Source organism: Rousettus aegyptiacus, unplaced genomic scaffold, assembly GCF_014176215.1.
Source record: "Rousettus aegyptiacus isolate mRouAeg1 unplaced genomic scaffold, mRouAeg1.p scaffold_m13_p_8, whole genome shotgun sequence".
Taxonomy (NCBI): Eukaryota; Metazoa; Chordata; class Mammalia; order Chiroptera; family Pteropodidae; genus Rousettus; species Rousettus aegyptiacus.
The window spans coordinates 28,946,448-28,958,738 of NW_023416311.1; the positions used below are offsets into that span (position 1 = coordinate 28,946,448).

A 12,291-nucleotide genomic window follows, 5' to 3' on the forward strand; every position below is an offset into this window, starting at 1 on the left:
TTATCACAGGGTTGATAGTTTCACTAGATACTTTTGAAGATGTGCTACCTTCTGCAGACGTGGTAAAAGAAGAGGTGCTGTGACTAGGAGTTGTTAAAGAAGTACTTGCCTCCGTAACAATTGGAACACAGGTAGGATTCTTACTAGAGGTTGTGGAAGATGCGCTAGTCCCTGCAGATGCTGTCTCAGAGGTGAGGCCGTCAGTGGATGCTGTTGAAGATACAGCAGCCTCGGAAGATACTGTTCCAGGTGTGACACTGGCTGTAAGAGATGTTGAAGAAACAGCAGCCTCTGTAGAGTGTGTCAGAGGAGTTCTGTTGCCAGAAGGTATTGCTGAAAAAGAAGTGGACTCTGTAGTAGATGTCACAAAGGTGTTGGTTCCACTAAATGCTTTTAAAGATGTGCTACTTCCCAAAGAAGTGGCAACATAAGGGGTGCGGTCACTAGAAGTTGTGGAAGATGCGCTAGTCCCTGCAGATGCTGTCTCAGAGGTGAGGCCGTCAGTGGATGCTGTGGAAGATACAGCAGCCTCGGAAGATACTGTTACAGGTGTGACACTGGCTGTAAGAGATGTTGAAGAAGCAGCAGCCTCTGGAGAGGTTGTCTGAGCAGTGGTGCCCTCAGAAGGTACTGGGGAAGATGAAGTAGCCTCTGCTGTGGTGGTCAGAGTGTTGATAGTTTCACTAGAACCTTTTGAAGATGTGCTACCTTCTGCAGAAGTGGTCATAGAAGAGGCGCTGTGACTGGTAGTTGGTGAAGAAGTACTTGCCTCCGTAGCAATTGCTACACTAGTAGCACTGTCACTAGAAGTTGTGGAAGATGCGCTAGTCCCTGCAGATGCTGTCTCAGAGGTGAGGCCGTCAGTGGATGCTGTGGAAGATACAGCAGCCTCGGAAGATACTGTTACAGGTGTGACACTGGCTGTAAGAGATGTTGAAGAGACAGCAGCCTCTGTGGAGGTTGTCAGAGGAGTTGTGCTGCCAGAAGGTATTGTGGAAAAAGAAGTGGCCACTGTTGTAGATGTCACAAAGGTGTTGGTTTCACTAGATGCCTTTAAAGATGTGCTATCTCCCATAGAAGTTGTCACTAAAGAGGTGCTGTCACTGGAAGTTGTGGAAGATGCGTTCGTCCCTGCAGATGCTGTCACAGAGGTGGGGCCGGCAGCGGATGCTGTTGTAGATACACGAGCCTCCGAAGATACTGTTCCAGGTGTGACACTGGTTGTAAGAGATGTTGAAGATTCAGCAGCCTCTGTAGAGGTTGTCAGAGGACTTGTGCCCCCAGAGGTTATTATTGAGAAAGAAGTCGACTCTGTTGTGGATGTCAGAGGGGTGTGCGTGTCTCCAGATGTGTTTTGAGATGTGCTACCTTCTGTCGAAGTGGGAGAAGAAGAGGTGCTGTCACGCGAAGTTGTGGAAGATGCGCTAGTCCCTGCAGATACTGTCACAGAGGTGGAGCTGTCAGCGAATGCTGTTGAAGACACAGCAGCCTCAGAAGATACTGTTCCAGGTGTGACACTGGCTGTAAGAGATGTTGAAGAAGCAGCAGCCTCTGGAGAGGTTGTCTGAGCAGTGGTGCCCTCAGAAGGTACTGGGGAAGATGAAGTAGCCTCTGCTGTGGTTGTCACAGTGTTGATAGTTTCACTAGAACCTTTTGAAGATGTGCTACCTTCTGCAGAAGTGGTCATAGAAGAGGCGCTGTGACTGGTAGTTGGTGAAGAAGTACTTGCCTCCGTAGCAATTGCTACACTAGTAGCACTGTCACTAGAAGTTGTGGAAGATGCGCTAGTCCCTGCAGATGCTGTCTCAGAGGTGAGGCCGTCAGTGGATGCTGTTGAAGATACAGCAGCCTCGGAAGATACTGTTACAGGTGTGACACTGGCTGTAAGAGATGTTGAAGAAACAGCAGCCTCTGTGGAGGTTGTCAGAGGAGTTGTGCTGCCAGAAGGTATTGTGGAAAAAGAAGTGGCCACTGTTGTAGATGTCACAAAGGTGTTGGTTTCACTAGATGCCTTTAAAGATGTGCTATCTCCCATAGAAGTTGTCACTAAAGAGGTGCTGTCACTGGAAGTTGTGGAAGATGCGTTCGTCCCTGCAGATGCTGTCACAGAGGTGGGGCCGGCAGCGGATGCTGTTGTAGATACACGAGCCTCAGAAGATACTGTTCCAGGTGTGACACTGGTTGTAAGAGATGTTGAAGATTCAGCAGCCTCTGTAGAGGTTGTCAGAGGACTTGTGCCCCCAGAGGTTATTATTGAGAAAGAAGTCGACTCTGTTGTGGATGTCAGAGGGGTGTGCGTGTCTCCAGATGTGTTTTGAGATGTGCTACCTTCTGTCGAAGTGGGAGAAGAAGAGGTGCTGTCACGAGAAGTTGTGGAAGATGCGCTAGTCCCTGCAGATACTGTCACAGAGGTGGAGCTGTCAGCGAATGCTGTTGAAGACACAGCAGCCTCAGAAGATACTGTTCCAGGTGTGACACTGGCTGTAAGAGATGTTGAAGAAGCAGCAGCCTCTGGAGAGGTTGTCTGAGCAGTGGTGCCCTCAGAAGGTACTGGGGAAGATGAAGTAGCCTCTGCTGTGGTTGTCACAGTGTTGATAGTTTCACTAGAACCTTTTGAAGATGTGCTACCTTCTGCAGAAGTGGTCATAGAAGAGGCGCTGTGACTGGTAGTTGGTGAAGAAGTACTTGCCTCCGTAGCAATTGCTACACTAGTAGCACTGTCACTAGAAGTTGTGGAAGATGCGCTAGTCCCTGCAGATGCTGTCTCAGAGGTGAGGCCGTCAGTGGATGCTGTTGAAGATACAGCAGCCTCGGAAGATACTGTTACAGGTGTGACACTGGCTGTAAGAGATGTTGAAGAAACAGCAGCCTCTGTGGAGGTTGTCAGAGGAGTTGTGCTGCCAGAAGGTATTGTGGAAAAAGAAGTGGCCACTGTTGTAGATGTCACAAAGGTGTTGGTTTCACTAGATGCCTTTAAAGATGTGCTATCTCCCATAGAAGTTGTCACTAAAGAGGTGCTGTCACTGGAAGTTGTGGAAGATGCGTTCGTCCCTGCAGATGCTGTCACAGAGGTGGGGCCGGCAGCGGATGCTGTTGTAGATACACGAGCCTCAGAAGATACTGTTCCAGGTGTGACACTGGTTGTAAGAGATGTTGAAGATTCAGCAGCCTCTGTAGAGGTTGTCAGAGGACTTGTGCCCCCAGAGGTTATTATTGAGAAAGAAGTCGACTCTGTTGTGGATGTCAGAGGGGTGTGCGTGTCTCCAGATGTGTTTTGAGATGTGCTACCTTCTGTCGAAGTGGGAGAAGAAGAGGTGCTGTCACGAGAAGTTGTGGAAGATGCGCTAGTCCCTGCAGATACTGTCACAGAGGTGGAGCTGTCAGCGAATGCTGTTGAAGACACAGCAGCCTCAGAAGATACTGTTCCAGGTGTGACACTGGCTGTAAGAGATGTTGAAGAAGCAGCAGCCTCTGGAGAGGTTGTCTGAGCAGTGGTGCCCTCAGAAGGTACTGGGGAAGATGAAGTAGCCTCTGCTGTGGTTGTCACAGTGTTGATAGTTTCACTAGAACCTTTTGAAGATGTGCTACCTTCTGCAGAAGTGGTCATAGAAGAGGCGATGTGACTGGTAGTTGGTGAAGAAGTACTTGCCTCCGTAGCAATTGCTACACTAGTAGCACTGTCACTAGAAGTTGTGGAAGATGCGCTAGTCCCTGCAGATGCTGTCTCAGAGGTGAGGCCGTCAGTGGATGCTGTTGAAGATACAGCAGCCTCGGAAGATACTGTTACAGGTGTGACACTGGCTGTAAGAGATGTTGAAGAAGCAGCAGCCTCTGTGGAGGTTGTCAGAGGAGTTGTGCTGCCAGAAGGTATTGTGGAAAAAGAAGTGGCCACTGTTGTAGATGTCACAAAGGTGTTGGTTTCACTAGATGCCTTTAAAGATGTGCTATCTCCCATAGAAGTTGTCACTAAAGAGGTGCTGTCACTGGAAGTTGTGGAAGATGCGTTCGTCCCTGCAGATGCTGTCACAGAGGTGGGGCCGGCAGCGGATGCTGTTGTAGATACACGAGCCTCAGAAGATACTGTTCCAGGTGTGACACTGGTTGTAAGAGATGTTGAAGATTCAGCAGCCTCTGTAGAGGTTGTCAGAGGACTTGTGCCCCCAGAGGTTATTATTGAGAAAGAAGTCGACTCTGTTGTGGATGTCAGAGGGGTGTGCGTGTCTCCAGATGTGTTTTGAGATGTGCTACCTTCTGTCGAAGTGGGAGAAGAAGAGGTGCTGTCACGAGAAGTTGTGGAAGATGCGCTAGTCCCTGCAGATACTGTCACAGAGGTGGAGCTGTCAGCGAATGCTGTTGAAGACACAGCAGCCTCAGAAGATACTGTTCCAGGTGTGACACTGGCTGTAAGAGATGTTGAAGAAGCAGCAGCCTCTGGAGAGGTTGTCTGAGCAGTGGTGCCCTCAGAAGGTACTGGGGAAGATGAAGTAGCCTCTGCTGTGGTTGTCACAGTGTTGATAGTTTCACTAGAACCTTTTGAAGATGTGCTACCTTCTGCAGAAGTGGTCATAGAAGAGGCGCTGTGACTGGTAGTTGGTGAAGAAGTACTTGCCTCCGTAGCAATTGCTACACTAGTAGCACTGTCACTAGAAGTTGTGGAAGATGCGCTAGTCCCTGCAGATGCTGTCTCAGAGGTGAGGCCGTCAGTGGATGCTGTTGAAGATACAGCAGCCTCGGAAGATACTGTTACAGGTGTGACACTGGCTGTAAGAGATGTTGAAGAAACAGCAGCCTCTGTGGAGGTTGTCAGAGGAGTTGTGCTGCCAGAAGGTATTGTGGAAAAAGAAGTGGCCACTGTTGTAGATGTCACAAAGGTGTTGGTTTCACTAGATGCCTTTAAAGATGTGCTATCTCCCATAGAAGTTGTCACTAAAGAGGTGCTGTCACTGGAAGTTGTGGAAGATGCGTTCGTCCCTGCAGATGCTGTCACAGAGGTGGGGCCGGCAGCGGATGCTGTTGTAGATACACGAGCCTCAGAAGATACTGTTCCAGGTGTGACACTGGTTGTAAGAGATGTTGAAGATTCAGCAGCCTCTGTAGAGGTTGTCAGAGGACTTGTGCCCCCAGAGGTTATTATTGAGAAAGAAGTCGACTCTGTTGTGGATGTCAGAGGGGTGTGCGTGTCTCCAGATGTGTTTTGAGATGTGCTACCTTCTGTCGAAGTGGGAGAAGAAGAGGTGCTGTCACGAGAAGTTGTGGAAGATGCGCTAGTCCCTGCAGATACTGTCACAGAGGTGGAGCTGTCAGCGAATGCTGTTGAAGACACAGCAGCCTCAGAAGATACTGTTCCAGGTGTGACACTGGCTGTAAGAGATGTTGAAGAAGCAGCAGCCTCTGGAGAGGTTGTCTGAGCAGTGGTGCCCTCAGAAGGTACTGGGGAAGATGAAGTAGCCTCTGCTGTGGTTGTCACAGTGTTGATAGTTTCACTAGAACCTTTTGAAGATGTGCTACCTTCTGCAGAAGTGGTCATAGAAGAGGCGCTGTGACTGGTAGTTGCTGAAGAAGTACTTGCCTCCGTAGCAATTGCTACACTAGTAGCACTGTCACTAGAAGTTGTGGAAGATGCGCTAGTCCCTGCAGATGCTGTCTCAGAGGTGAGGCCGTCAGTGGATGCTGTTGAAGATACAGCAGCCTCGGAAGATACTGTTCCAGGTGTGACACTGGCTGTAAGAGATGTTGGAGATGCAGCAGCCTCTGTAGAGGTTGTCACAGGAGTTGTGCTGCCAGAAGGTATTGTGGAAAAAGAAGTGGCCACTGTTGTAGATGTCACAAAGGTGTTGGTTTCACTAGATGCCTTTAAAGATGTGCTATCTCCCATAGAAGTTGTCACTAAAGAGGTGCTGTCACTGGAAGTTGTGGAAGATGCGTTCGTCCCTGCAGATGCTGTCACAGAGGTGGGGCCGGCAGCGGATGCTGTTGTAGATACACGAGCCTCAGAAGATACTGTTCCAGGTGTGACACTGGTTGTAAGAGATGTTGAAGATTCAGCAGCCTCTGTAGAGGTTGTCAGAGGACTTGTGCCCCCAGAGGTTATTATTGAGAAAGAAGTCGACTCTGTTGTGGATGTCAGAGGGGTGTGCGTGTCTCCAGATGTGTTTTGAGATGTGCTACCTTCTGTCGAAGTGGGAGAAGAAGAGGTGCTGTCACGAGAAGTTGTGGAAGATGCGCTAGTCCCTGCAGATACTGTCACAGAGGTGGAGCTGTCAGCGAATGCTGTTGAAGACACAGCAGCCTCAGAAGATACTGTTCCAGGTGTGACACTGGCTGTAAGAGATGTTGAAGAAGCAGCAGCCTCTGGAGAGGTTGTCTGAGCAGTGGTGCCCTCAGAAGGTACTGGGGAAGATGAAGTAGCCTCTGCTGTGGTTGTCACAGTGTTGATAGTTTCACTAGAACCTTTTGAAGATGTGCTACCTTCTGCAGAAGTGGTCATAGAAGAGGCGCTGTGACTGGTAGTTGGTGAAGAAGTACTTGCCTCCGTAGCAATTGCTACACTAGTAGCACTGTCACTAGAAGTTGTGGAAGATGCGCTAGTCCCTGCAGATGCTGTCTCAGAGGTGAGGCCGTCAGTGGATGCTGTTGAAGATACAGCAGCCTCGGAAGATACTGTTACAGGTGTGACACTGGCTGTAAGAGATGTTGAAGAAACAGCAGCCTCTGTGGAGGTTGTCAGAGGAGTTGTGCTGCCAGAAGGTATTGTGGAAAAAGAAGTGGCCACTGTTGTAGATGTCACAAAGGTGTTGGTTTCACTAGATGCCTTTAAAGATGTGCTATCTCCCATAGAAGTTGTCACTAAAGAGGTGCTGTCACTGGAAGTTGTGGAAGATGCGTTCGTCCCTGCAGATGCTGTCACAGAGGTGGGGCCGGCAGCGGATGCTGTTGTAGATACACGAGCCTCAGAAGATACTGTTCCAGGTGTGACACTGGTTGTAAGAGATGTTGAAGATTCAGCAGCCTCTGTAGAGGTTGTCAGAGGACTTGTGCCCCCAGAGGTTATTATTGAGAAAGAAGTCGACTCTGTTGTGGATGTCAGAGGGGTGTGCGTGTCTCCAGATGTGTTTTGAGATGTGCTACCTTCTGTCGAAGTGGGAGAAGAAGAGGTGCTGTCACGAGAAGTTGTGGAAGATGCGCTAGTCCCTGCAGATACTGTCACAGAGGTGGAGCTGTCAGCGAATGCTGTTGAAGACACAGCAGCCTCAGAAGATACTGTTCCAGGTGTGACACTGGCTGTAAGAGATGTTGAAGAAGCAGCAGCCTCTGGAGAGGTTGTCTGAGCAGTGGTGCCCTCAGAAGGTACTGGGGAAGATGAAGTAGCCTCTGCTGTGGTGGTCAGAGTGTTGATAGTTTCACTAGAACCTTTTGAAGATGTGCTACCTTCTGCAGAAGTGGTCATAGAAGAGGCGCTGTGACTGGTAGTTGGTGAAGAAGTACTTGCCTCCGTAGCAATTGCTACACTAGTAGCACTGTCACTAGAAGTTGTGGAAGATGCGCTAGTCCCTGCAGATGCTGTCTCAGAGGTGAGGCCAGTCAGTGGATGCTGTTGAAGATACAGCAGCCTCGGAAGATACTGTTCCAGGTGTGACACTGGCTGTAAGAGATGTTGAAGAAACAGCAGCCTCTGTGGAGGTTGTCAGAGGAGTTGTGCTGCCAGAAGGTATTGTGGAAAAAGAAGTGGCCACTGTTGTAGATGTCACAAAGGTGTTGGTTTCACTAGATGCCTTTAAAGATGTGCTATCTCCCATAGAAGTTGTCACTAAAGAGGTGCTGTCACTGGAAGTTGTGGAAGATGCGTTCGTCCCTGCAGATGCTGTCACAGAGGTGGGGCCGGCAGCGGATGCTGTTGTAGATACACGAGCCTCAGAAGATACTGTTCCAGGTGTGACACTGGTTGTAAGAGATGTTGAAGATTCAGCAGCCTCTGTAGAGGTTGTCAGAGGACTTGTGCCCCCAGAGGTTATTATTGAGAAAGAAGTCGACTCTGTTGTGGATGTCAGAGGGGTGTGCGTGTCTCCAGATGTGTTTTGAGATGTGCTACCTTCTGTCGAAGTGGGAGAAGAAGAGGTGCTGTCACGAGAAGTTGTGGAAGATGCGCTAGTCCCTGCAGATACTGTCACAGAGGTGGAGCTGTCAGCGAATGCTGTTGAAGACACAGCAGCCTCAGAAGATACTGTTCCAGGTGTGACACTGGCTGTAAGAGATGTTGAAGAAGCAGCAGCCTCTGGAGAGGTTGTCTGAGCAGTGGTGCCCTCAGAAGGTACTGGGGAAGATGAAGTAGCCTCTGCTGTGGTTGTCACAGTGTTGATAGTTTCACTAGAACCTTTTGAAGATGTGCTACCTTCTGCAGAAGTGGTCATAGAAGAGGCGCTGTGACTGGTAGTTGGTGAAGAAGTACTTGCCTCCGTAGCAATTGCTACACTAGTAGCACTGTCACTAGAAGTTGTGGAAGATGCGCTAGTCCCTGCAGATGCTGTCTCAGAGGTGAGGCCGTCAGTGGATGCTGTTGAAGATACAGCAGCCTCGGAAGATACTGTTCCAGGTGTGACACTGGCTGTAAGAGATGTTGAAGAAACAGCAGCCTCTGTGGAGGTTGTCAGAGGAGTTGTGCTGCCAGAAGGTATTGTGGAAAAAGAAGTGGCCACTGTTGTAGATGTCACAAAGGTGTTGGTTTCACTAGATGCCTTTAAAGATGTGCTATCTCCCATAGAAGTTGTCACTAAAGAGGTGCTGTCACTGGAAGTTGTGGAAGATGCGTTCGTCCCTGCAGATGCTGTCACAGAGGTGGGGCCGGCAGCGGATGCTGTTGTAGATACACGAGCCTCAGAAGATACTGTTCCAGGTGTGACACTGGTTGTAAGAGATGTTGAAGATTCAGCAGCCTCTGTAGAGGTTGTCAGAGGACTTGTGCCCCCAGAGGTTATTATTGAGAAAGAAGTCGACTCTGTTGTGGATGTCAGAGGGGTGTGCGTGTCTCCAGATGTGTTTTGAGATGTGCTACCTTCTGTCGAAGTGGGAGAAGAAGAGGTGCTGTCACGAGAAGTTGTGGAAGATGCGCTAGTCCCTGCAGATACTGTCACAGAGGTGGAGCTGTCAGCGAATGCTGTTGAAGACACAGCAGCCTCAGAAGATACTGTTCCAGGTGTGACACTGGCTGTAAGAGATGTTGAAGAAGCAGCAGCCTCTGGAGAGGTTGTCTGAGCAGTGGTGCCCTCAGAAGGTACTGGGGAAGATGAAGTAGCCTCTGCTGTGGTGGTCAGAGTGTTGATAGTTTCACTAGAACCTTTTGAAGATGTGCTACCTTCTGCAGAAGTGGTCATAGAAGAGGCGCTGTGACTGGTAGTTGGTGAAGAAGTACTTGCCTCCGTAGCAATTGCTACACTAGTAGCACTGTCACTAGAAGTTGTGGAAGATGCGCTAGTCCCTGCAGATGCTGTCTCAGAGGTGAGGCCGTCAGTGGATGCTGTGGAAGATACAGCAGCCTCGGAAGATACTGTTACAGGTGTGACACTGGCTGTAAGAGATGTTGAAGAGACAGCAGCCTCTGTGGAGGTTGTCAGAGGAGTTGTGCTGCCAGAAGGTATTGTGGAAAAAGAAGTGGCCACTGTTGTAGATGTCACAAAGGTGTTGGTTTCACTAGATGCCTTTAAAGATGTGCTATCTCCCATAGAAGTTGTCACTAAAGAGGTGCTGTCACTGGAAGTTGTGGAAGATGCGTTCGTCCCTGCAGATGCTGTCACAGAGGTGGGGCCGGCAGCGGATGCTGTTGTAGATACACGAGCCTCCGAAGATACTGTTCCAGGTGTGACACTGGCTGTAAGAGATGTTGAAGATTCAGCAGCCTCTGTAGAGGTTGTCAGAGGACTTGTGCCCCCAGAGGTTATTATTGAGAAAGAAGTCGACTCTGTTGTGGATGTCAGAGGGGTGTGCGTGTCTCCAGATGTGTTTGAGATGTGCTACCTTCTGTCGAAGTGGGAGAAGAAGAGGTGCTGTCACGCGAAGTTGTGGAAGATGCGCTAGTCCCTGCAGATACTGTCACAGAGGTGGAGCTGTCAGCGAATGCTGTTGAAGACACAGCAGCCTCAGAAGATACTGTTCCAGGTGTGACACTGGCTGTAAGAGATGTTGAAGAAGCAGCAGCCTCTGGAGAGGTTGTCTGAGCAGTGGTGCCCTCAGAAGGTACTGGGGAAGATGAAGTAGCCTCTGCTGTGGTTGTCACAGTGTTGATAGTTTCACTAGAACCTTTTGAAGATGTGCTACCTTCTGCAGAAGTGGTCATAGAAGAGGCGCTGTGACTGGTAGTTGGTGAAGAAGTACTTGCCTCCGTAGCAATTGCTACACTAGTAGCACTGTCACTAGAAGTTGTGGAAGATGCGCTAGTCCCTGCAGATGCTGTCTCAGAGGTGAGGCCGTCAGTGGATGCTGTTGAAGATACAGCAGCCTCGGAAGATACTGTTACAGGTGTGACACTGGCTGTAAGAGATGTTGAAGAGACAGCAGCCTCTGTGGAGGTTGTCAGAGGAGTTGTGCTGCCAGAAGGTATTGTGGAAAAAGAAGTGGCCACTGTTGTAGATGTCACAAAGGTGTTGGTTTCACTAGATGCCTTTAAAGATGTGCTATCTCCCATAGAAGTTGTCACTAAAGAGGTGCTGTCACTGGAAGTTGTGGAAGATGCGTTCGTCCCTGCAGATGCTGTCACAGAGGTGGGGCCGGCAGCGGATGCTGTTGTAGATACACGAGCCTCAGAAGATACTGTTCCAGGTGTGACACTGGTTGTAAGAGATGTTGAAGATTCAGCAGCCTCTGTAGAGGTTGTCAGAGGACTTGTGCCCCCAGAGGTTATTATTGAGAAAGAAGTCGACTCTGTTGTGGATGTCAGAGGGGTGTGCGTGTCTCCAGATGTGTTTTGAGATGTGCTACCTTCTGTCGAAGTGGGAGAAGAAGAGGTGCTGTCACGAGAAGTTGTGGAAGATGCGCTAGTCCCTGCAGATACTGTCACAGAGGTGGAGCTGTCAGCGAATGCTGTTGAAGACACAGCAGCCTCAGAAGATACTGTTCCAGGTGTGACACTGGCTGTAAGAGATGTTGAAGAAGCAGCAGCCTCTGGAGAGGTTGTCTGAGCAGTGGTGCCCTCAGAAGGTACTGGGGAAGATGAAGTAGCCTCTGCTGTGGTTGTCACAGTGTTGATAGTTTCACTAGAACCTTTTGAAGATGTGCTACCTTCTGCAGAAGTGGTCATAGAAGAGGCGCTGTGACTGGTAGTTGGTGAAGAAGTACTTGCCTCCGTAGCAATTGCTACACTAGTAGCACTGTCACTAGAAGTTGTGGAAGATGCGCTAGTCCCTGCAGATGCTGTCTCAGAGGTGAGGCCGTCAGTGGATGCTGTTGAAGATACAGCAGCCTCGGAAGATACTGTTCCAGGTGTGACACTGGCTGTAAGAGATGTTGAAGAGACAGCAGCCTCTGTGGAGGTTGTCAGAGGAGTTGTGCTGCCAGAAGGTATTGTGGAAAAAGAAGTGGCCACTGTTGTAGATGTCACAAAGGTGTTGGTTTCACTAGATGCCTTTAAAGATGTGCTATCTCCCATAGAAGTTGTCACTAAAGAGGTGCTGTCACTGGAAGTTGTGGAAGATGCGTTCGTCCCTGCAGATGCTGTCACAGAGGTGGGGCCGGCAGCGGATGCTGTTGTAGATACACGAGCCTCCGAAGATACTGTTCCAGGTTGTGACACTGGTTGTAAGAGATGTTGAAGATTCAGCAGCCTCTGTAGAGGTTGTCAGAGGACTTGTGCCCCCAGAGGTTATTATTGAGAAAGAAGTCGACTCTGTTGTGGATGTCAGAGGGGGGTGTGCGTGTCTCCAGATGTGTTTTGAGATGTGCTACCTTCTGTCGAAGTGGGAGAAGAAGAGGTGCTGTCACGCGAAGTTGTGGAAGATGCGCTAGTCCCTGCAGATACTGTCACAGAGGTGGAGCTGTCAGCGAATGCTGTTGAAGACACAGCAGCCTCAGAAGATACTGTTCCAGGTGTGACACTGGCTGTAAGAGATGTTGAAGAAGCAGCAGCCTCTGGAGAGGTGTCTGAGCAGTGGTGCCCTCAGAAGGTACTGGGGAAGATGAAGTAGCCTCTGCTGTGGTTGTCACAGTGTTGATAGTTTCACTAGAACCTTTTGAAGATGTGCTACCTTCTGCAGAAGTGGTCATAGAAGAGGCGCTGTGACTGGTAGTTTGGTGAAGAAGTACTTG

The 12,291-nt window shown here is 49.5% G+C and overlaps 1 protein-coding gene across 1 annotated transcript; it reads right to left on the reverse strand.

Annotated features, from left to right (window-relative positions):
- Window positions 1-860: 860 nt before the first annotated feature.
- Window positions 861-11,287, reverse strand: LOC118606705 (putative GPI-anchored protein pfl2). The gene is made up of 8 exons (XM_036225910.1): window positions 11,269-11,287; window positions 10,256-10,473; window positions 5,036-5,311; window positions 3,596-3,772; window positions 3,153-3,172; window positions 2,576-2,882; window positions 1,614-1,861; window positions 861-921 (listed from the first exon to the last, which is right to left on the reverse strand). Exons 1-8 carry the CDS (start codon window positions 11,285-11,287, stop codon window positions 861-863), a joined length of 1,326 nt encoding a protein of 441 aa, XP_036081803.1.
- Window positions 11,288-12,291: the final 1,004 nt, after the last annotated feature.